Source organism: Festucalex cinctus, chromosome 1 (genome assembly GCF_051991245.1).
Source record: "Festucalex cinctus isolate MCC-2025b chromosome 1, RoL_Fcin_1.0, whole genome shotgun sequence".
Taxonomy (NCBI): Eukaryota; Metazoa; Chordata; class Actinopteri; order Syngnathiformes; family Syngnathidae; genus Festucalex; species Festucalex cinctus.
Genome location: NC_135411.1, coordinates 41,130,426 through 41,156,077, shown reverse-complemented (window position 1 = coordinate 41,156,077; position 25,652 = coordinate 41,130,426). Strand labels below are relative to the sequence as shown.

Sequence of the window (25,652 nt, the reverse complement as noted above, 5' to 3'; positions counted from 1 at the left end):
TAAAAAATGAGTCATGAATGAATGAGTCACACTCAATGAGAAAAATGACAGCCGACTTGTCGGCATTCCCATATATAATGCTACCTTCAAGGTATATGTATCAGATCCAACTGCAAGCACTTCATCTGGAATTTAAAACTGAACTAATTGTCTCATGTGCATCTTCTGATATCAAAATGAATTGTTTGACATCGCTGTTCCAATAATTTTGTAACTAAAGAGTCAGGCTGCACGAAGACTTTGTGAAAGAAGACCAGTATTATATAGCCCAAGGTCGTGAGCGCCCCCTGTTAAGCTCCATGCGCATATGCTTTTATCTGGTTGGCTGCAGCGTCATCGGGAAGGCGCCACGGCGGCCCTGTAAGGAAAAAACTGGAGTAGCCGTATGCGAAGTGGTGTGACAGCTCAGAGGTGGCCACGTCAACACAGCGAACGAAAGAGCGCGTCGATAATGGATTCCGCGACTCTGGTGAGGCTCTCCGTTGTTTCACGGGGCTCAGAGTACGTCTTTCACTTTTGGTGGAGGGCTGTTGTCATATGTTTATTTAATGTCTTAGCGCTACAGTATTGTCGAACATTTATTTCCCTATGACACCTGGAGTTGGCAGGGAGCATACGGTAACAACAGAGTTCGGTAACTGGTTCTTTTATATTTTATTTTATTTGAATTGGATAGACGAACACATCTTTTTTTATTATTATTTGAGAGTCGCTTATTCTATGCGCATAAAAATAGGAGCACAGCTACTGCCGATACATAGCGACCAACTTATGTGGCGTTTTTATTTTTTTTACTGCTTTACTATAGTGGCTGAGCAACAGTCGTAATCTACTTATTCACAGTGTCTTGGGATAACGTAACGTCCCGTAAACCAAGGCCTACTTTTCCTAAAACAGTAAATGTTTAACATCACAAATGCGTTGACAATCATGCCAGTATTGTTTATTATGAGCTGCTTAATTGTTTATTATGAGCTGCTTAAAACGACGTGCCATAGCAGTGGAGGTGCCACGTCCACACGGTCGCTCGCTCTCTCGCTCTCTCTCTCTCTCTCTCTCTCTCTCTCTCTCTCTCTCTCTCTCTCTCTCTCTCTCTCTCTCTCTCTCTCTCTCTCTCTCTCTCTCTCTCTCTCTCTCTCTCTCTCATCAAATTCAATTCAGTAATACTTAATGTGAAAATTATAAAAGTAATCAAGTCCATGCAATTAAAAAAACAAAACACCAAAAATTAATAATGGATATCAGTTGTACCGATGTCAGCCAGATCGATTTCTTCTGGCAGTCTATCTTCAAACAAAATGATAGTGTTCTTCACAAGATCACTCCATACATTTTTGGGGTATTTGCTAAATAAACCATCAACGCAACTTTAGCCATCCAAGTGATTTTGAGTGATAGACTGACAATCCTCTGCGAACCTTGTGAGGAATAAGCGGTCAAGAAAATGGATGGATGGATGGATGGACTGACAATCCAAAAGGGTGTTTGACCCGTGATGTCCAAACTACAGTTTGGTGGCCATTTGTGGGCCACCATCCATTTTTCAGCAGTCTGCTGTGTAACGTGGTGGTGGTTTGAGCAGAGGAGGTAGCTAGCCATGGGCAGGGCTGGACTGGGACTTTTTTTTTTTTCTTTTCTTTTTTAGCCCTGCAATTTCAAAGCTCAAACCGTTAGTTCACATTTTAATGAACATACACAATTTTAGAGTTTGTGTATCAATGTTGGGTGGCACGGTCGGTGGATGACTGGTTAGCACGTCCGCCTCCCAGTACTGGGGTCGCAAGATCGAGTCCAGGTTCCGGACTTCCTGGGTGGAGTTTGCATGTTCTCCCCGTGCCTGCGTGAGTCTTCTCCGGGTACTCCGGTCTCCTCCCACATTCCAAAGACATGCATGGGAGGTTAATTGGGCGCTCCGAATTGTCCCTAAGTGTGGGTGGATGGTTGTCTGTCTCCGTGTGCCCTGCGATTGAGTGGCAACCGGTTCAGGATACCCTGCCCAAAGCCAGCTGGGATAGGCTCCAGCACCCCCGTGACCCTTGTGAGGAATAAGCGGTTAATTAAGAAAATTGATTGATGTTATTGTTTCTACTTGTGGATTAAAGTTTTGCTACTTTTGATGTTAAATTATAGTAACTCGGTGAAACCCTTAGTAACAAAGGCAGGCAGCCAGTGCTATGTACTGTATAATATAATGGTCTGTAAAGGGGGAATTGAGTTAAAGTTGATTGATAATGAGACAGTCAATTTAAGACAACTCCTGCCTGCCGATTCGCGGCCCACCGGGAATTGTTCCGCCCGTCCAGCTGGCCCAGTCCGGCCCTGCATGTAGGGCAGAAGCCCAGGAGGCTGACATCTTTTGGGGCCGATAGAGTGCTATTTCTTATTTTCCTCCATTTTACCCCAAGAGACCAACCCCAAATCTAGAGAGATCATGCCATTAATCCATTTACAAACAGTTAACTGAACCAAGAGAAGTCAACATCAGTGGCAGAGCTATTTGGTAGCCAGAGGTAGTCAAGAGTCATGGCAGACCGGGCTTGTAAATCTCCACAGGTACTTGTTTATTTGGTAGCTGTAGCGACCCCTTGGATTTTCAAATGAAGACGCAGAGAGCTTCCTACAGCTGTCAGTCTTTAGTCTTTTTATTGTTCTGCACCGTGAAAACTAGAGAATAAACAGAAAAAGTACAATATTTGCATTGTAGTTTCACAAATAAGTCATATTAACCATGTTTACATAATCATTTACCTAATACAAGTACGAATGAAGAAATATGCCAAAAAATGTTTCTGAAGATATTCTGCTAAGTGTAACAGGTTTTTTTGTTTTTTTAACTCAATACACTGCCAAACCTATACAAAGAAAATATTTCTTCCATTCCAATAACATGGCGTTTTACTCATAAACAAAAAGAAAGACATTCTCCATTTGTATTTCCATACCTCTTTCCACTGTCCAAGAGCGCTAGTTAAAAGTACACACGTCTCAACTTGGAGCTAAGAACAATACAAAACAACGAGGTGAATCACAATGTCAATTCTATCCTAATAAAAAACAAATAAAGAATGTTCTGTACATCTCGTGTACTTAGAGTTTTACACGACCTGAAGAGAAGCAAAGCGGAAATCTGACGTTACAAAACAGAAGATGTTGAAGTGTGCGCATTTCAACAAACATGGAAACGCCACCAGATGGCGCTGCAGGACAACATATTGTCCTTGCAGAGAAACTTTAACAGGCATTTGCAGTAGCCAAAACAATAAACTCATCTTTACCATACATTATTTGAGAGAGAGCAAAGTGGTCTCACTGGTCTGAATACACACGACCGAGTTTATGACCAAATGTGTGGTAGAAATACCAAAGAAGATGTAGTGACCTATTGACTTAAATTAAAGAGGTGCCACCAAATGGTGTGGTACCATACTAACATAATAATGACTGTTACAAAGTTATATGCTAAAAATGACATTTGAAACGGCCCATGAGACGAGGGTGAGAACGGTTAAACTGGGTCAAATACTGCAGAGATCTCCTAGATATGATAATATCACTCTTGCGGGGATTATTGATCTCAAGGAGTTATTTACTTGGTTAAAGGAAAAAGGAAAAAGATACAAACTATTTACGGCTAAAATAACAGTTTCTCTTCAAAACACTGTCGTGAGTTAAGAATTTGATTTTAGAAGCAAATATGGTTCTTCCACTTTCTGCTGTGCCAAGATCTTATTTATGAACAGATTGAACACTAATTTATCCTTAAATAATCCTGGGGAGGTGTGTCTCAATGGTAGAGTGGCCGTCTCCCAACCCAGAGGTTCCGGATTTGCTCCTATGCCATTGCCTATGCCGTGACTAAGTCAAAGTATCCTTGAGTAAAATCAGTTGCTCCTGATGCTGTGTCATCAGTAGGTGAATGAGTAGTCGAATGTATAGCACTTTGATGGCCTTGTAATGTGGAAAAGCGCTATATAAGTGAAGTGACATTTATTACTCAAGTAACTGTTCTAAAATGATCATCTTACAGTTTGGTCTTGTTTTGGTTCTGAATGTGGAGATGGGATTTGGTCACTGTTGAGTGTAGAAGCTAGTTTGTCTAGCGGGATACAGCGCCTAGACCTCCCCAAAATCTAAAAAATCCCCTTTTCACCTTTAACAGAAAGTTTTTATGTAGCAGTTATTCATAATAACTAGAAAATACTATCATTGCAGTAGAATTGCTTGCTTGATTTTTGTATGTTTAACAAATTAAAGTAAAAAATAAGAATAATTACAAGCAAGCAGCCCTTGCATCCTTCCTTTTTTTCCTGTCTGCGGCCCTCAAATGAAAAAGTTCAGCCACCCTATCGATAGTCTGAAGCCCTTTTCACACTGCACTTGTTTTTTTCAGTCAGAGCTGATGGAAGCGCCGTCAGCCCATCACTATTGATCATAGAGTAACAGTGTTAATTTTATATTTGACTTTATTGGCACTTGAAACATGATGCTATAACGTGGATATTTGTGGTGCGAGCAGTATCAGCCACGGAGACTGTTCACTTGTTACTGGTGGGAACGACATGACACCATCTTTAGTAGATTTCTTCAACTCTCCATGAAATGAGCATTGTTTCATTTTCCAAACATTTTTCCAATTCCTCCTGCCTCGTTCCTCTGTCAATCTGAGGTCAACCACTAGTGACGGGACCATATTTAACTTCTGTAAACACTGTGCCACGTGATGTCATTTTCTTTGTTCGTGTCACTCTACGTCAGGGTGTCCAAATATTTTCATTTGAGAGCCACATACAGAAAATCAAAAGGACGCAAGGGCCACATAATGTTATGAAGAGAAATTGTGTTTGGTCATAAAAAATTGTACACATAATGTATTTGTGTTTTTGCATATCTAGAAAAATGCTAAAGCATATAAACCAATTTATTTGTAAAAGTGACACCTATTTTTTTAAACCCTCCCTTCTTAAAAATTAACTGTAAAATGTCATTTTTAGTTATGTCGTGGGCCAGTGAAAAATGGCCCCAGACCGTAGTTTGGACACCACTGCTCTACATCGTGCTTTGTGTGTCACAGCACGGACGCGTTCTGTGCAAATTATGTCACATTTGTTTTCATAACGAGAACAACATAAAGAGAATGGATTTAGAAAAATCCAAATTGGGTGTCATGACCTGCAGCGTGAATGTGAACATAGCTTAACATGTCCAGTGCAAGGCTCTACACTAACTTTTGTACTGGTAGCACTGGTGCGCCAAACTCCAGCACAATTCTGATTTTAAAGTCAGAATTCTGAGATTAATCCAATTGTCTCGGCTGATCTGGTGCCTCCAAGGTAATCCACAAAAAACAAAAAGGGAATACGCTAACGTTCCGCAGGAGGAAAAAAAAATGGCTGGGACGGGGCAATAATTGTTACCTATTTAAGTTCGGTAAATTTACAACACGTTGCAGCCATGTTATCCTGGCATCCACTATAACAATTCAACAAGACTAGAGATAAAATCCAAATATGTATTCATGTTGTTATGTGGGAATAGAGTCAGAAGCAGTACGCATGCACGCACACACACGCATACACAAAACATGCCCAGCAGAAAAAAAATGCGGGTTTGAATGGGTTAAGCCGGTATCCTTTCCTTGGCTCAAGGGCATCTTTGAAATGGACTGTACTTTGCTCTGCTAATTCATACTGTTACAACTATTATTCTTGCCTTTTGCGGTGAGTCTGCATTTTTCTCATGTGTTAAATGAATGACCGACCAAATGTGACAAATACTGTATATTGTAACTCACAATATGCAGTAACTGCACTGGGCCATTTTATTATGAGTTTTGCATTAATTAATATATTTTATTTTAATTATTATAGTTTTATGACTGGCGGCACGGTGGCCGAGTGGTTAGCACGTCCGCCTCCCAGTTCTGAGGACTCCGGTTCGAGTCCAGGCTCCGGCCTTCCTGGGTGGAGTTTGCATGTTCTCCCCGTGTCCGCGTGGGTCTTCTCCGGGTACTCCGGTCTCCTCCCACATTCCAAAGACATGCACGGCAGGTTAATTGGGTGCTCCGAATTGTCCCTAGGTGTGCTTGTGAGTGTGGATGGTTGTTTGTCTCTGTGTGCCCTGCGATTGGCTGGCAACCAGTCCAGGGTGTCCCCCGCCTACTGCCCAGAGCCAGCTGAGATAGGCGCCAGCACCCCCCGCGACCCTTGTGAGGAATAAGCGGTACAGAAAATGGATGGATGGATAGTTTTATGACCTCTTGTGCGTATTGGGGATTCTTTTTATGTGTGTGTGAAATGCATTTAACAAATTCATAATGAAGTGAAAGTTTAATTTTGTCAGGATTATCTGATATAAATAAGATAAGCCACTACATGGGACTGAATTTCCATCCTAACTTTATAACTTGTCACTAAGTTTAGTAGCCTACTAATTGATAAAATGTTTGAATGTTCACGTCAGTAATAGAAAGAAAGAAATTTGTCTGTGTGGTATACATGAAGTGTTGCTTAAGATGAATTAAAGGCTGAGTTGTCCTCATCTTGCGATATCTTAATCGTCATGCTTGTTCACCCTGAGGTAAACTTAATACAGGCTGGAAATATGTTTTAAGTGTCTGGCCTAAGTTCTGTGATACACTCTGACTGTGAATCTATGCTAGTCAGTGCATAACAGAACTTTGTCCCGAGTCTAAATAACTCTTCTGACAAGTGGACAGGTGAAAGTCTTTTGTTACATTACATCCACATCTGGAGCTGGATTGACCATAAAACAGTCGCATCAACATTCCTTTGAAGCAATATTGATCAAACAACGTATTGACCATTTTGAGTCTTCAGTTAACTTAATTATGTATGTTTGTGGTTGAGAGGAAGTACATGCAGAAAACCTGTGCAAACATGGAGAAAACATGCAAACGCCACACAGGAGGGCCTGAGCCAAGATTTGAACCCAGAACTTCTCACTGATGTGCTAACCACAGTCCCACGACTTTGCCATACTGCTGTATTTTGCTGATTTCTGAGAAAACCGCATCTATACCTCAATATCCAGGCTTCTTTGTTGTAAAAATTGTAAAAATTTAGCATTTGTTTATAGCCGTTGCTTGATTTCCAAGATTACATTTTTTCCCAAATTGCTATTAGCTCTTCACAAGTAAAAAAAACAAAAAAAAACTTATGTGGTAGAATGCTAAATATGAACTTATGCTTATTAAATTTGAGCTCTTATAAGCCAACCTGTGTTTAATATCAATCCAAATAAAACATCTTCATCCTTTGATATAAAATTGCAGTCTCTAAGAATTGGTCAAGAAGTGCATTTTAGAATTTGTCAAATATTTCAATCTGTAACCATATCATATGTTGTCATGCTACTTCATTGAAACTTAAAAAAAATTACATGTGAGGATAGCACAAATGGAACAACTCGCATGTCTACGTGGCATAAATGCTTCTGCCATCTGAGATGTTGGACTTGATCTGTCTGTGCAGAAATTGAACATTTACATCCTGCTTCTTTGCAGGAACCTTCCCTCTACACAGTGAAAGCGGTTTTCATTCTTGACAATGATGGCAACAGACTTCTTTCAAAGGTAAACCTAATACCATAATAAACACATTGAGAATAGGGTAATAAATACAGTGAGTTCTTGATTCTTTTTTGAATATCATTAACTTGTTTATACTATCTCAAAGTTTCTGGAACATATGTTTTAAATTATAATTTGAAAAATGTGTTTTATTTTTTTATAAAGCTCAAACTTATTGACGCCAACAGTAATATTTTGTTTATCATTAGGAAATAAGATACTCTTTAGTTAGAGCTTGGCTGAATGGAATACACAAGAAGCAGTTATTCGTTTGGAGTGAGGCAGTATGCAAATGTATAGCGAGAACAGGATTTTACCTTATTTGAACAGTTTTTGCATTATGATGATTAATTGTGTAGCTCTTTCTGATGTTCTCACCTCGGCCGTATAATGCAGACATGGCTGGTTACTTACGTGCACGCTGCAACACGCCATCCTTCATGCGTAAAATAGCAACACACGAAGATGGTTGCTGCAGTACAGTAATTGTGAATAATTCTTTAAAAAAAAATTCAAGAATGCGCATTGTTTTACTTTCGTGGGGTGCTGGACTGAGTTGGGATGTTTTTGAGACAATAGCGAATGAAAGTAGTTTTACTTAAAGATTGATGCATTTGAGTAAGAATAAAAAAATGCATCGCTGTAATGCTTTGATGAGAAGTGGAACTTTGTCAGTAACAAATAGTAATTGTAATTGTCAGTAAATACATCACAAATCATGAGCCAGCATGAGCGGTTGTCCGGCATGAGCTGCCGCTGTATTATACCATTTACAATTGTGATCAAAAGTTTACATGCACTTGTAAAGAACATAATGTCATGGCTCTCCTGAGTTACCAGTTATTTCTATCTAGTTTTTCTCTGATTGAGTGATTGAAACAGGCACTTCTTTGTCACAAAAACACATCCATAAAGTTTGGTTCTTTTATGACTCTATTATTGGTTAACACAAAAAGTAACCGAATCTGCTGGGTCAAAAATATACATACAGCAACATGAACAGTGTTGTCACAGATTACTTGAAAAAGTAATGTGATTACTGATTATACCTAAAAAAAGTAATCTAGTTACTTTACTGATTACTTTATTGTCAACTGTTACTGAAAAAGTAACTTATCAGTTACTTTTTAGTACCAATTTCTGCCCTTTGCTGCCTCAACATAAGAATGACAACCGGTTACTTAAATAATACTTGTGAAAATGCATGAACTTGAAACATGAATATGTTTCTTCGTTTCTGTTTCTATGGTTTTACAGTACATAAATTGTTGCAGTATAACACATTACACCTGAAGGCTGGTTACAAACTGTAACTAACATCTACATGTCGGCTGGTTGCAACTGTAACTATAATATTTTGCATTTTCTCAAGTACCAGAACTACAGTCATGCAGATAGGCATTATTATTATTATTATTATTATTATATTACTAGCGGGTATGAATAACCCAAATGTGCATGTTTACTCCGCTGCGTGATAGCGATGCGCACGCCGTCTCGTTCGTTAGCTTAGCGGCAGGTTAGCATCACAAACTCAATTCAACTAGATGGCGAGTTACGGGTCACGGTAAACAGTCACTGCGGATTGTTTATCTTAGCCAAACAATACGCGACTGCTTCAGTATTATCCAACCACCATCCTGGTCACCTTATTGAGTGGCCTGTAATCCACACAGAACCGGACATTCCAGCGTATGCACACTGACGCAGGTTCTCTATCTCATGAGTGAGGCAACGAAGCGGTTCACCTGGCTATCGATCCCGCTACTTAAATTCACAGCGAAGCGAGTCTCATGTTAAACTCTCCGAACCGCCTTTGCAGCGCAACCACAAGCGCGCTGTAATCAAGTCTCTCCTCGTGGTTCAGGAGCAGCAAACGGGTTGTAGCGTCCTCCGACAAGGAAGTGGAGGTGGCTGTCAAGGAATTTTTTTTTCTTTCTTCCCCTCGAAGGACAAATAAATATTTAAGCAGTATAAATTACTCAAACAATATATTTCAGTGTTTGATAAAATAATAATGTAATCCCCAAATTAATAATTACTTTATCAATTACAGCAGTAAACAGCAGCTAAGTATGTTGTGCAGATTTAAAATGTAACAAAATTTGACATAGTACGGTTTTGTTCTCCTTTAGTGTAGTGCTTAACAACTTTACCCCCAAGCAGGGGCCAAATGATCTCATTACCTATAACAAACCCAGAAAAGGGCCTTTAGGCCCTGCACATTTGTATTAATTTAATCGTTTACGTATTAGCATCCACCTATCATTTGCGAATGCATACCAAGGAGGGTGCGGTTGGCCCTTCCCTCTTCGAATACCAGATGAGGTCAATTTGTCCCTGCACTTTTGAACGAGTTGTTGTCCGATCAGTTAGCCACCTATTAGGGGTGTGAATTGCCTAGTACCTGACGATTCGATTCGTATCACGATTCACAGGTCACGATTCGATTCGATACCGATTAATCCCGATAGGAATTTATAAGTCGATTGTTGCGATTTTTTTTCATTAAAATTTAGAAAATACTAATCAGTAAGCTTGTAGAGTGTAAGATTTATATGAAAATGTATTATTTATTTATCTGAAATTTCAGTCTTATAGAGGTTGTAATTTGTTTCATGTTTGAACAGCATTGAAATAAAATATTAAGGCTTAATGTTCCGTTCATATAACATTCTTCCATGCTTAAGGTGTGAATCCTAAAAAAAAAAAAAAAAAAAAAAAAAAAAAAAAAAAAAATCGATTTTGCCGATTATTGAATCGATTCGAGAATCGCGCGATGTAGTATCGCGATATATCGCCGAATCGATTTTTTTTTTAACACCCCTACCACCTATCATATGTAAATGCAGCCACTACACAGCCATTGTGCTGGAATGTGCCCCATTTGTCCCACACACCAATATTCAACTGAATCTGAGGCCAAATGGACCCAGATGTCCCTTTGTTTCTTGGTGAGAAGAGGCAAAGTTGAAAATTTGGTTGAGTGACTAGAATGAACCAGTTGTATTCTCGCAGTCAAACTGCAAGAAATATACAATTTTATTGTCTGGAAAATTTGATGTTTGTCATTAATTCCTTCTAACTTGTTTGTTGAAAATAAGACATTCCTTACTGTTTGTGTGTCCTTTGTATGCAAACATTTGCTATAGCATAAAATGTATGTATGTGTGGCTTGTAGAAAATGTAGGACTGAATCTGTATCAAAAAAAAAAAAAAGCATTTGCAACTTGTCCATTCACACCCTTATCAGATCCTCAGAATCATCCCATGAATAAAGTTGCAAATTAGGCAGGCCAAATGGACCCAAATGTCCCAGATTGTTCTTGTGGTACATTGAAAACCACTGAATAAAATAGTGACATATACAGCTGCTGCTGCTCACCGCTTCCTGAAGAGATGGGTCAATTGCGGAGAACAAATTTTGCCCCACTTATGTGGCTGTGACAATCAGTCATACTTTTAACTTTAACAAAAGATAACGTATACGTAAGTGCCAGTATATTATTGTTAGCCATTGTCAGGCTATGGCAAAATCGAGGACTCGGCTGTAGACAATTAGGCCACCAAGGCAGATGTTTATTAAACAAAAACCACCTCACTCTGAAGGGAAAACAAAAACAAGGGCTATGAAAAGGCAAACTAAGGACGCTCCAAAAGGGAGGATATCTAAACTACAACAAAAGAACCAAAGGCATCCCTAAACTAAAGACTAAACTGTGACGATGTAAAGTACAAACAAAAGTTTTCTCACACGAGACAAACAATAGCAAGGCTGTGGATGGGCTTGGGTGATCGAGATGAAACACTTTGGCACAAGACAGGGGAGACGCAGACTATTTAACACATGAGGGTAATGGGAAACCGGTGGACACAATCAGGAATCAGGGTTGACACTGACACCACATGAGGAAGGGCAAGTGACCTGAAACGAGAGGAGAGTCAGGATCTTCAAAATAAAACAGGAAATGACAAGAAAGAAAAACCCTAGACAGGACAACCTCACTGCGGTGTGACAGCCATGAATATTATAATTTTCTATTTTACGTCTTTTCAGCGAAAATAGCAAAGAACGTTATCAGTTTTTTTAATGGCTCGCATTTCAGAACATAAAATTGGTTGTGTAGTTTAATATTAGGTTAATTTGGTCTCAGAAAAGTCAGTTGGTGTTAAATAGGTCATTTTATTTCGACATTGCTCTTTCCTTTTCAAAACATTAACAGCTTAGAGACGCTGCATCAAACTTATTGTGTGTGTTTATTTTTTTCATGAATGGGTCTAATGAATTCGTTAAGCGCTTTGTGCTCAACTGATTTTTTTCTTTTTTCTTTCCTGCCTCCATCTGACCTATCTTAGTACTATGACCCTGAGCTTTACCCCTCCATGAAGGAACAAAGGAACTTTGAGAAGAACATTTTCAACAAGACTCACAAAGCAGACAGTAGGTTTCATTTTGTCTATATCTGCCTTTTATGTCCACTATATTGCCTGGCCATGGAATTTACTGAAAATTGCACCTTTTTTAATGTCAAGTACTCTTGTCTATAAGTTGAACACATAACCAAAAGTGTTTCTACATTAGCATTAGAAAAACATATTAGTAATTTGAATGATTTAAAAAACATTTCAGAAACAATATTTCAGTCTTATAGCATTTAAGCAAGGCACCTCAACAGCTGACTGATGAGCACATACTCAATGTTCAATGGTCATCAAATCCAGCCTTCTGTTTGCATGTTTTCTGTGGGTACTCCGATTTCCTCCCCAATTCCAAAAACGTGCATGGTAGGTTAGGTGAAGACTCTAAACAGTTTTTTATTGTTTGTTTGCCTCTCGCCCAAAGTGAGCCTGGATAGGCTCCAGCACACCCACAAACCTTGTGAAGCGGTACAGATAATGGATGGTTGCATGGGAAACAGGGCTATGGCTATGCTACTTGTATATTTATAGACAGGATGCAAGTGTTAGGTGACCTGACAATCCTTCCAATTTTTCCAATACCAATCCAATTTTTCCAGATCCGATATTTGAGCGTATTTATTTATTTATTTATTTATTTATTTTACTTTTGAGAAAAATAAATCAATAAATAATTAGAAGTGTTCTAATGGTGGTAGAGAGCTCAACTCACTTCACAACAAGCAGCAGTTAGGTTTTGCTCTCACACGTTTTTACAAGCTTTTAATTTATTTACTAGCTTCTCCCGCTATCCGCTCTTGTTAGCTCCAGCCTATGGCTTCGACTAACTCTCTGATCTGTATATATAACTGGATAGCCGATAGCCCATACACACCCGTGCAAGCCGTTGAAGCCTCTTTCTCCTCCCATCTCGCGAGCAGACTGCTGTATCAACTGTACGTATACTGTATGTACTGATTAGACATATAATGCTTGTATGTAGGCTCAGTATAGGACCGGAGGGCAGGGGTGGGAGTTGGTTGGCAGGGTGGTCACTATTTTTGAACAAGTGGACGTATGTGCTGCTTTGAACACCCCCTTTTTCTTTTATTGCTCAGTTCTATAGATGCCAATATTAGATTTGGCAGAGGCATCTTTTGTCGAATAAAGGAATAATTCTTTGATTAAAAAAATATATATATACACGTTTCCTCCAGTGTTAAGCATGTAATTTATACATGTAGTTAAATGTCTGAAGTGCCCTTGTTTATATTTAACAAATGTAAAACAGGCTTGAGTATGGTCTCTCTGAGCCACCGTATGTGCATGCTTATAAAGGCATGCGCTTTGGCTGCATTCTATGCTATAACGACATCGAGTAGTCACTTATTTCTCACTGTACCTTTTAAAATGTGAGTTGCTGCTGTCAATCACAGCCAGACAACACCCAACCCTCTTTTCATATGCAACCCAACGGTCCTCCAAGCAACACTCCCTTTGATTGCCGATTTCAAATCTTAGTGAGGGGTGGAGCAAGAGTCTGCTTTCCTGTTACATTATCCTTTAATAACTCTCTAACAACACCACCCTAGCTCTTCCATTCATGGCGGCAACATTGAAAGCCCCTACTTTCAGTTTTAGGCGGCTTGCTCTCCTCTTTCCTACCTGTCTATGAACCTGTTTTCTACCCTTCCATAATCTTCAACCCACAGTAACTGAATTTACACTCGTTGGTTAACGACACTGATGATGATCATTGTTAATCCAGGCTGTGGCCAGTCCAGTATGAAATTCTTTCACCTGCACACCACTTACACTATGTGCACCACTGTTTATAGAGACCTCTAGTAAATTACCCACAATTACATGCTCAAAGACAGTTGCAAGAGATTGTATTTATTGAGCTCAATCAGTACTGTCTGTCAGTTGCCTGCATTCACAGCTCCAATTTTTTTTTCTGTATCACATTCCCATTTTACTGTATTTGTTGTGACCTAATGTATATTTATGAAGGTGTTCTCTCATTGTCAGCCAATTTTGAACAGGTCATGCTTTTCTGTCATCTATATAATTTGTAAAAAGTTGTTCTTTCAATTGCTGCACTATGAACTAACACTTACAAAATGGACATCTCTTGATGTAACTTTATTACTCATTCCCTATAATTGGTTTGCACTTTGACTAACACGATAATCGGATAGTGTCGAGTTGTATGTATTGTAAACATTTTTTACTATTCTTGTGACCCCATTATTAAACGAGCCAACTTTGCATGTAATTCTTTAGTTTATGATTTCTTTTAATACAATATAATGTTGCTGTATATATTTTTTGCAGCGATTTGATTTTCGACTGACTCTCGCTCACTTTTACTCGCTCCCTAGATGAAATAGCTTTCCTGGAGGGAATGACTATCGTCTATAAGAGCAGCATAGACCTTTTCCTCTATGTGGTCGGAAGCTGTCAAGAGAATGAGGTAGGATGTATTCATGTATTCATATTTTTCACCAAAATCTACCTCCAGAAAATACCCAAATAATACAGTTCTAACCCCGGGTTTTCACCGGATGCGGTTGCGGTGCGGTTGCGGTGCGTCTTGACTGCGTGCTCCGGACGGGTCAATTTTTTTGTCAATCCACACCGGCTCCGCACAGCTGCGGTCCGGCAGCTCCGTCGCCGCCCACTTCCCAACGTGTCTCGCGGGACCGCGCGCGTGCGATCATGTGGCATTTCACAACGACAAACATACAGAAAGTCTGTGCTCAACAGAGAAGCAGAAAGAGAGGTGGACTTCTTTTGATTTGAACCTTTTCTTCTTCTTCTGCTATGAGATTCCATGCAGCATCCTTTTTTTGGTTGTCCTTATAAAAAGGATGTGCCGTGTCATATATTATTTTGTGGTTTTCCACCTCCAATATAAACCTCTCCTCGTCCATGTTCGCTGGTGTCTAAACCGTGAATGAGCACATGGCCCGGCGACGCCCACGTCACGTTTTGCTGAAAAGCTTGCGAAATAGGAGCTGGCGAGTGTTTTATTCTGAAAGGTAACCGGAAATTTATTTTGAAACTGCGTCGGTCTTCCTGTCCCGCTCGGTGTGTTTTGTGCTAGCTTGCCATTTGCCGGAGGCCTACCGCTGCGGCGTCCGGCAAAAATAGAAAATAGGTCTATCCTTGCGGAAGGCCTGCGGCACGCCGCAGCTGAGACGCAGTCGACACGCAACGCACACGCAAGTGGTGTAAACTGCACCATTCGAATGAATGGAATCTAATTGCTTGCGTCGCCGGAACGCACCGCAACCGCACCACAACCGCATCCGGTGAAAACCCGGGGTAAGGGGGAGCATGCCACTCACAACTGTCGTAGATTTGTTGAGCACAATTCAAATGCCATGTTATTTTTGTAACACAATCTCTAAATTCCTACTGGCAATTCAAAACCCAATGTTTGCATTGATCTCTTGTTGGGTCTCAGGTCGAAATTCTCAACCCAACTCCAAACTTTCAATATAATTTCACTACTAAAAGGCGGCGTGGTTCAGTGGTAGTAGAGTGGTCATCTCACAACCCTGAGGTTGTGGGTTCGATCCCAGTCCATCGTGAGCATGTCGAAGTATCATTGGGCAAGATACTTAACCCCCAGTTGCTCCTGCTTCCTGATGCTGCATCAGCAGTTGGCGAATGTGTAGTCAAACTGTAAAGCGCTTTGAGGGCCTTGTTAGTTGGCAAAGCGCTATATAATTGTATAAATGAAGTACTATTTACCAGCACTGCCCTTCACCAAGGGAGGCCAGGTCAGGCATCAAGTCCAGATTCCTGAAATTTTCATCAGGTCTACAAATACATTGGGTATCTGGAGTCATCTTTATTTAGTGGCACTCAACCAGGCAATTTTCATGACAGCAAATCGGTGATATCTTTGGTGGGACCACATACTCAATGTCTCATTTCTCTTCTTCTCTCTACCCCCACAAGGTACAGTTAATTCCAGGTAGACACTAGTTTGGCTACATTTCACAACTTTCTAAGGGACAGAGTTGTGCATCTCATACACAAAATTGACTACAGTACCCATGCTCAAGTTATTAACTCATTCAAACCCAAATAAGTTTTTGAATATTTTGTCCTTCACTCTCAAAAACGCATGTATACATCTTTTTTTAATGCTAGCCCATACAGAAGGCTTTGATGCAGCTTCTGACATGAAGTCGCTTAAAGCAATGAGTTATTACAAATAAAATGGCCAACAGGTGGCAGCAGAGTATAAGAGATCAGCCAGGGCCATGTTGCAGCAAGCTCTTTTTGCCAGTGTTTTCAACAGGAATGTGAATAATGATGAAACGTAGCTATATTCTAATATATATATATTTTTTTTAATGATCTCTGGTAGAACCGGAAGGTGGATCCCAAAAATGCAGAGGCATTAATGGGTGTGGTTTGAAAAAGTTTATTTTACAGAACAAAAATACTAAACAAAGCAGTGGTCAAAGCCAGGATAGAAAACGATTAACAAAGGCTGTACACAGCCAGAAAAACTCCAAAACAAAATGCACTCGCGGGCTACAAAACCGCACTACGTGAGGAAATAGAATCAAAACAGTAGTAAAAGCGAAATAACTAAAGGCGACGTGGCAAATACCAACGCGAAGAGAAACAATCACTCAGACACCAGCTGAGGAAACAAACATAAAACTACTTAAATGACAACGCGTGAAGAAACAAACTCTCTGACACAAGGCCGGAGCGACACAAACACAAAACTACGGATAACAACTCACGTGAATACAGGAACCAAAATACAAAAAAACTCTAAACTAGAATTTTGGTTGGCGAGGTTGGAATAAGGCTCTTGGATGAGGACGTAGCAAGGTCAATACTCTGACAAGGAGTGACTGCAGCTCTCAGTCTTAAGTAGGTGCACTGGAATGAGCAGCAGCTTGCGGACACGCCCCTTCAAATCAGACCTGGGCTGAAACAGAAACAATGCACTGTGAGCACAGGCATGACAGTAACCCCAACCCCCCCTCAATGGACGCCCCCCAACAGACCAACTAGTTTCGAGGGGTGAGACGAATGGAAGTCCTGGATACGTGTTCATCCTCTATCCGCAAGGAATCTAGGTCTTTGTGTACAACAAGTACTTGCGTGTGCGGCGTCTGTCGCACAACCAACCAGAAATACACAAGCAGAGACACACAAACATATTTGGAAATAATATAAAACCACGCTTTTGAAGCAAAGAGGAAAACGATTGCTTTATTAGTGTGGTGAGTGACATTAATACTGTACATGTTAAGGTTCCGGTGCGACTGGAGAGTGGATCCCAGAACACAGAGGAGTAAGCGAGAGGTTTTATTCACCAAAACACGTGAATATGAACATAAAGCGCTGGACACAGCCAGGAAAAAGGTTAACAAAAAGTGTTTGCAAATTGCAAGGAGGGAAATTAACACAACACAAAAAGACCCAAAGGCTACAAACCGCAAACACAAGAAAGCAACAACTTACTATAGCTATGAAACACGCCACATAAAAGTGGGAACAAAAAGAGACGTAGCAAAACTTACGTAGATGAAAATCGAGAATCTTGGACTATAATCATTAGCGAAGGCGAAAAACAGTAGAAACACTAGACGATGGCTGTGAGCAGACGGAGCAACGACCCGACAGTGGCTGCAAGGAGTCCCAGTCCTTATGAAGGCCTAATAGGTGATGCCCTGCAGGTGTGGTGCAGGGGACACGCCCCTCTCACTAATCAGGCACTGTGAGACACGGAAGACACACTGAGAGCCCAGCAACATGACAGTACAATGTGTTTTATTGATGGTAGAACGTAACGATGTAATGATGTCTTGTCATCTATTTATGTCACAACGTTGTCCGTGTGTCACCATTTAAATCTATAAAGTGATCTTTATTTTTATTTTTTCTAGTTGATGCTGATGTCTGTACTCAACTGCCTATTTGACTGCCTCAGTCAAATCCTGAGGTAATTAATCCACATATTAAATATTACACCGTCTGTGTCTCAGATTGTCCTTGTGGCATAACATAATCATAGGTGTGTCTGGTTTGTTTGCTTATGATTATGATTAATTGGCTCTCATAGGCGAGTAGTTGTGTCACAAGCTGTAGGTTGGCCAAAAATGTTAAAATGGTTGAATCTGGTGGAATTTTTAATTTTTATCTAAATTCTAAACTTGAATGTTTGATTGATATCAGAGCAGTCTGATTCTACTCTTATCATGGACATGAATTTGAATGAATTAATTAGTTGTACTTTTCCTGCAGAAAAAATGTGGAGCGTAGGTGTTTCCTTGAAAACATGGAAGGAGCCTTTCTCATTGTTGATGAAATAATTGACGGGGGGTAAGTATCTTGATATCCAGAAGAACCACGTTTGCATGTGACCATGCTAGTGGTCTGATTTCTAGTAAAAAATATATATTTCCACACATTCGGGGCACTGCTGTTAGTGTGCTGCCTGGAGCCATGAACTTCCTCACCTGTTCTGTCAGGTGTCCATGTTTTTAATGCCAGAATACCTTATTGGCAGTTAGTTGACTCAAGTTCTAATCGTGGATGGCGTGGTAAAATCGACACGTCGACTAAGCCCTTATCACACAGATCCTTCCACCTTAAAGGCAACTAAATTGGTACATATTGTAAATCAGAAAGCTACAACATATTGTCAAATTGGCCTACCATGAAATCAGTATAAAACGTTTTAAATTATCCACATCCACACCCAAATGGTATTAATTGATTTGATTTTTATCTATGATCAGCAAATGAGAACAGATTATTTTGTACAATTCCAAACTGACAGCAGATTTTAAGTGCAATTAAACTGTGAACATCTTCCTGTCATGAACATTTTAATCTGTAAATAATGTAAATAGCCGCTTTAATCAAAATAAACATACCTCACGTATTGTCCAAATATGAATTCACAAAAAAATGTGTGCTACAAACTCCTGCACTGAAAAGCAGTAGTTGATTCAAAATGTAGGATGTTTGTTTTGAATGATTTAACAAATGTAATTTAATTGTATTCTTTCGATAGAGTGATCCTGGAGAGTGACGCACAACAAGTCCTCCAAAAGGTCAATTATAGGGTAAGTTTTAGCTCTGAAAATACCACCCTCATAATTGGCCTCCTATTATTCTATTCTCCAGCTTTGCTCATTGTCTCTCCCCTATACGCTATAACTTATCTTCTCCCTGTCGTCTCTGGTTGGCACCAGCTTGTGTCAGAGCCTGCCTATGGTTTTGTCCTATTTGATCACATCACTGGTAACCTCCAGGCACAAACAGACAAGAGCCAGCTGCTGTAGACAGAGAAAACAAGGGTGAGAAAGATAGTCCAGTGAAGAGAGAGGATGGATGCATGGTCATAGAGAGCCATGACTAACAAAAGCTGAAAGGGTAATACTTGATGATTGTCCCTTCTTCGTACTGTATTGGGTCTGTGAATTACATTTTGGGGGGAAAAATATATCTAGACCTGCTCCAAGATAAACTGTGTGTTGATTCAGCTTGAGGTGATATATAACACAGTATACCTGATTTGCTTGAACTCTGTTAATGGATAGGTCTACTTGCTCCATCTTAAGGTTTTAAATTGATTTTTAGAACTATAAATCAATAGTTTACCAATTCCACTGATGTATGACAATTTAAGCATGGAACAATTAGTTCCACCTCTACCACTAATACTGTAATTGACAGAAAAAAATATAAATAAATAAGATAAATGGATACTTCTAACAGGAGACAATTACACATTCCATTGCCGTCAGTGTTTCTAGACTTGCTTATAAATAAATGTATGTTTGGTCAAACAAAGGCCTCCCCTCAAACAGACACCTGGTGCTCACTGCACTTTGGTTATTATATACAACGTAGCTGTAATTATAAGGTATTTAATCGATTCAATTTGTATTTTAAGGACTTTGCAAAATCAATAAATAAATCAATTAATGTGTGTAATTATGAATGTATTTTTATATTGTGAGTGTGTAGTGGTCTAGGATGCAGACCTTAGTGGAAATATATTTTATTGCCCATTGCTAACCAAAGCCCAATAAATATAACTTATTTGACTGATGTTAAAGCTTTCTGTTAGCATTTCTTTGCTCAACATTTCCTGTGTGCATGTGTTTATTCTGTCACTCACAATGTTTTTTTTCCCCACCCATTTTTATAGGTTGATGAAAGTTCGTTATCGGAACAAAGCGTAGCACAGGTAACACGCACACGCACGCACAAGTAGCATAACTAGCATCCACAGAACACAAGCTACAGTTCGCCAGTTATTAACCTTCACTGTATCCCTCCTATTTGGTGACAAGTACAGTACCTATCTGCCCTGGAGTGTGTATAAAACAGATAATTCAACTCAACTCAACTTTATTTATAACGCGCTTTAAGAACAGGCATTGCTGTATACAAAGTGCTGTACATAAACATAAACATCAGTTTTGCAGTAAAACAAGAACAAAGCACACATTTTGAAGTGCAAATACAGTTTGTTTGTTTGTTTTACAAATAAATACATTTTACATCAGTAAATAAATAAGAAGTAGTGAATAAACAGATAAATAAATACATAAATAAGTAGATTAAACATCAAACTCATACACACCACAAAACACCAGGAACAAGTCTCATGGTGCGCCAAAAGCCAAAGAATACAGATGTGTTTTAAGACGTGTTTTAAAAGAAGATACTGTAAAATGCTTTTTAACAGTCTTACAATTTACTTAGCTTAAAAACTCATTCACTGCCTTTGACAAGTATACAATATTTTTTTTGAACGGGGTAGATGGGGGGAGAATCTGATGATGCGCCACTGTAAATGTAAAACTTGGAAACAACTTTACTGATGCACAACCAGCAGGTAGATAACAGACTGTCAGAAAAAAAAGAGATACAGGTTACATGTGAAAAAAATCAAATTTGGGTCATATTTGGCTGCAGTGTGCACCTAGCCTAATACTTGCTTGCTAATTCGATATGTAGTCAATATCGTACTAGGAGTACAACAGTATTAAAGGGGAAGTCAACCCAACAATTTTCTCAACAATAATGTTCTATGCAGCCCCACTAGTTTAGCGACAGTATTCTGATTAATATTGCGTTTGTGGAATATGAGTTAATATAAGCAACATAATCCACTGGTTTTTATCCATTTCAGGGGGCGGCTATTTTGCCACTTGTTGTCGACTTAAAATTACATCTCAGTGGCTCAGGTAACAACCAATCACGGATCACCTGTTTTCTAAAGATGAGCCTTGATTGGTCATTATTACGTAATTGTGCAAGTGGCAAAATGGCTGCCCCCTGAGATGGACAAAAACAAGTGGATTTTGCTGCTTAACTTAAACTCCACAAATGCAATAATAATCAGAATGTTGTTTTTAGACTAGTAGTGGGAGCACATCCAACATATTGTAAATAACATTTTTTTGGGTTGACTCACTCTATAAAACAAAACAAAATCGCTTACTACAGCTTTATTGCATTCAGCTCTTTCAGAATGCTTTAATTAATAATTGCTCTCTCTGTAGCTCTTTGCTCTCTTCTATTTGTACTTTGGTTGCCTGAAGAGCAGGAGTGCCCAACTAGTTGCTAGGTGCGATATTTCACGCTATTACCGGACGCAGCGCATTCTTAGTCAGTCGAAAAGTCAGTCAATGATGGATGTCCATTTTTGTCGACGATTAACGAGAAACTTCGAAAAATTGATGGACTCAGCATTGCCAGAAGTGGGTTTTTTGTTCGTCAATGTAATAATCAGTAACCCGGTCGCCGACTGACAAATGACAAAAAGAAAACATTGACACAGACGCCCACTTCTGTAATGTCTCTCAAGTACGTTGACAGCATATGCTGTGGGTTATCTCACCTTATATAAGCACACAAACAGCTTTTGTTGTCTGTAGTTGACACTGAAGAAAAACAAAACAAAACAGCGTCGGACAAAAGTGCCGCCACGACCTTCAATGTTTGCCTCAACTACTCCGCTCCACTTTTTTACAAATTAAAAACTGAAAAGTGCGACATGCAAAAATACTCACCCCCTTGAGTTCATATCTTTGCTGCATTTACAGATGCTAGTCTTTTAGGGTATGCGCCTTTCAGTTTTGCACATCTCGAGAGTGATATTGTTGCTCATTCTAACTTGCAAAACAGCTCCAGCTCATGTAGATTAGTTGGAGATCATTTGTGAACAGCAGTTTTCAGATGTTTCCACAGATTCTCAATCTTAATCAGGTCTGGACTTTGACTTTGCCAATCTAACAATTGGATGTTTAGTTTTGAACCATTCTATTGTAGATTTTGCAATATAGGATAAGGGAACTTCGAGTCATTTGGCTGCACTGACAAAAAAGGGGGTGAATAATTTTGTATGCCCTACTTTTCAGTCATTTGTTTGTTAAAAATAAATAAATAAAATATGTTATACATTTTGTCCCACTCGGTATGGATTCTAAAAAAAAAAAGTCCAATATTTTTGTTTGAAGCCTGAAATGTGACAATAGGTCAAAATTTTCAAGGTGGACTAAAACTTTTGTTTGTTTGATCTGCAATACAAGAATGGCATTGGCAAAGGACGGGAATCTGGAATGGCATTTTAAAACGGTAAACATGAGCTATGATTGATGTTTCTGCATTTTACGTGCAATAAAATTGCTTCTCTGACACCGAACTGGTCGATGGCGGGAGGTTGGCTGCTTGAAAAGTGGATCAGAAAAGGTTGGGCACCCCTGCTATAGAGTATTTTGAGAGTGTTTGTACAAATGCTTCACTTTTCTGTATTTCTGTTTCTTCAACTCTGTCAGCATGTAACAGAGAAATTGGCTTTGACGATTAATGTAAGTTTTTACTAACTTCACCATATCATATAAATTACATTGCATATTCTATAATTATTTAAGCCATGACTAACTTTCAGATGTTTTTAATGGTTATGGAAATTGCAAAAAGCATTGCATTATTAAGAATGGCATTGTTGTCGACCATGTGTGAATTTATTTGATAAACAGTATATAATTGTATCAGGCTAACTTGGTAACTATACAGTACCATAAAAAATCAATATGGCCACATTCTGTCTCATGAAACAACTCTTAGACGTGAAGCACGTTTTCGCAAATGGGTTTTACAAGGTGTCTTCCTGCTTGTCTCAAATGACCAGATGGGAATAGATCTCACTTTGCACATTTGATGAATATACAAGGACAGAAGAATCACTGTACTTCACTTTCATCACAATTAAAATAAGACTGAGTTCAAGCACTTTGCCTGCTTTTTTTTTTTTTTTTTAGCACATTTGCAGCTGCATTCACATTTGAGAAAAGTGGTTCAATGTAGGCTCTTGTATTTATGTGCTTGTGTTGTCTTGGGTGTATTTTTTTGTGCAAAATGAGCTGGCTATATTCAAACGCAGATAAATTGTGTCTTATTTCTTTTTTACCGAGTTAATACTGTTATTCATTTCAACAAAGTTTGCTTTGGTTGTCCTGCTAGGTTAACTAAAAATATGGTCAGTGTGACATCTAATGGTTATATCTTGGTAAGGCGCTTAGAGGCGGGCATCGTCATTGACTGGAATTGATGATTGATGAAAGTGCCAACCAGCACTTTCAGAAAATGTTTCATAATGCGAAGTCTTAGAAAAAAAAATGCACAGACTGAGCACTGAGTGAAGCAGGATTACTTTTGTTGAACATGATGAGTGCATATAGTCCTTCTCAATTCGTGTATTTTTGTGAGGCTTTGCGTTATCAAGCATTCGCTGAAAGTGCTGGAGCACACGCCAAAAGGTGGGCACTTCCATCAAACATCAATTCCAGTCAATGACAATGCCCACCTCTGCTACATAAATACGTACTCCTCTTTTAATTAAAAAAAATGCTGTAAAGAAATAAAGGCTAGCTATAATCAAAAATGCATGTGATGATGTCGAATGATGTCACATATAACCTTTGTGTGATTCTTCCAGGTTCTGCAGTCAGCCAAGGAGCAGATCAAATGGTCCATACTGAAATAACAGATGTAAAGCTATCTCAAGGAAGTTTCATCAACATATATTAACCCGTAGTTTATTGACCACTTTCAATGTTTTGAGTTTGAAATTGACAAGTATGGAGCTCAGCCAAGTCACATCGTCTCTTGTGTTTACGGATGCAAAAGTAAGGCATAGAAAGAAAAGGAAGACTGACCTAACCTGTGTGATACGCGGAGGTGACTCTTGTGTGACTAAATCGCAAGACCATCAAGGCATTGGTCTCAAAAGGAACTGAAAGATGCAAGTCTGGAAAGGGGACCTTTCAAGCCACAGCTGGAGCAGTTTGCTTATTGGGAGTCAATGTCGACAGGTGTTAAAGTGTCATTGAGAGTTCCAGAAGTCGCTGGATTAAAGTAATTCCTTCAAAAGGTTGCGCAACAAAATCTGAATTGAAAAGAACCATCATTTTTGTAAAGGCCAGTTTTATGAATTTGCTTTTATATGACTTGTTAGTCCACAAATCACAAGCAAGGCCTCAGTTCCATTAGTGAATTAATTATCAGTATTTTCAAATGTATTTATTACTTTTTTCTGTTACAAATGATGTCAGTGACTGTGGGTTTCTATCTTTTTAACAGAAAGACTTTTATAAAGAAATACAAGAACTTCTCACAAATATTGTTGCAGTTAGACCAGTCAATGATGGAGGTCATTTAAGGAATGTTTGTAAAATAAGTGTAAGGATTTTAGTTTAATATTGTCTATTAATACAAGATATATCTTGTCACGTATTTCATTGATGAGAATACAGTAGGCCAAGGTGAGCGTTTTGGATGCCTGACAATAAAAAATAAATAAAAACAAAGGTCTCCATGATATTTGCATTTACTTACAGTGTGGTTTTCAAGTCAGTTTACATTTGTCCCGGTCATGAACTTGAATTTCATAATCATTAATGGCTTTTATTGTTTATTTGATTTAGTTTTTTTTAGCCTCACAAGGGTCACGGGGGTGCTGGAGCCTATCTCAGCCGGCTTTGGACAGTAGGCGGGATACACCCTGAACTGGTTGCCAGCCAATCGCAGGGCACACAGAGACGAACAACCATCCACATACACAAGCACACCTAGGGACAATTCGGTGCGGCCAATTAACCTGCCAAGCATGTCTTTGTAATGTGGGAGGAGACCGGAGTACCCGGAGAAGACGGCACGGGGAGAACATGCAAACTCTACCCAGGAAGGCCGGAGCCTGGACTCGAACAAGTCCTCAGAACTGGGAGGCGGACGTGCTAACCACTCGACTACCGTGCCGCCCTTTGTTTGTTTATGTATTTATTTATTTATTTATTTATTTTTATTAAAATACATGTAATTCAACGATGCCTCTGCCAAATCTAATATTGGGGTCTAAGGAACTTGAGCGATAAAAGAAAAAGGGGTTTTCAAAGCAGCACATTCCATCCGCTTGTTAAAAAATAGCGACCACCCCGCTCCCCAGTTTTATACCAGTGGTGGCCAAGTTCGGTCCTCGAGAGCCGCTATTGGAATCAGCTTGTGATGGAAGAGGGAAATCTCCAAAACCTGCAGGACTCCAGCCCTCGAGGATCGAGTTTGACCACCTCTGGTTTATACAGTAGTCTGCTCGCGAGAT

General features: G+C 39.4%; 1 protein-coding gene across 3 annotated transcripts; it reads left to right on the top strand.

The window, feature by feature from the left end:
• The first annotated feature begins 316 nt into the window (after window positions 1–316).
• Window positions 317–25,001, top strand: copz2 (COPI coat complex subunit zeta 2). Of its 3 annotated transcripts, none has more exons than XR_013286731.1 (10): window positions 317–469; window positions 7,523–7,591; window positions 11,945–12,029; window positions 14,371–14,462; window positions 17,917–17,972; window positions 18,275–18,352; window positions 19,050–19,101; window positions 19,231–19,335; window positions 20,193–20,231; window positions 23,994–25,001. XR_013286731.1 is itself a non-coding variant. In XM_077535692.1 (10 exons), exons 1-10 carry the CDS (start codon window positions 386–388, stop codon window positions 24,039–24,041), a joined length of 636 nt encoding a protein of 211 aa, XP_077391818.1. In that variant the 5' UTR covers window positions 317–385; the 3' UTR covers window positions 24,042–25,001. The 3 variants fall into 3 exon arrangements, 2 of the variants coding, with proteins under 2 accessions (XP_077391818.1, XP_077391817.1); XM_077535692.1 differs by lacking the exon at window positions 19,231–19,335 and adding an exon at window positions 22,831–22,863; XM_077535691.1 differs by lacking the exon at window positions 19,231–19,335.
• The last annotated feature ends 651 nt before the right edge of the window (window positions 25,002–25,652 follow it).

Bases quoted from the DNA above. Each gene is read 5' to 3' on its own strand.
- copz2 (XM_077535692.1), top strand. From the start codon at position 386: ATGCGAAGTGGTGTGACAGCTCAGAGGTGGCCACGTCAACACAGCGAA. The intron at 7,592-11,944 runs GTAAACCTAATA...GACCTATCTTAG, and splicing joins GCAACAGACTTCTTTCAAAG to TACTATGACCCTGAGCTTTA. The intron at 19,102-20,192 runs GTAAGTTTTAGC...CCATTTTTATAG, and splicing joins TCCAAAAGGTCAATTATAGG to GTTGATGAAAGTTCGTTATC.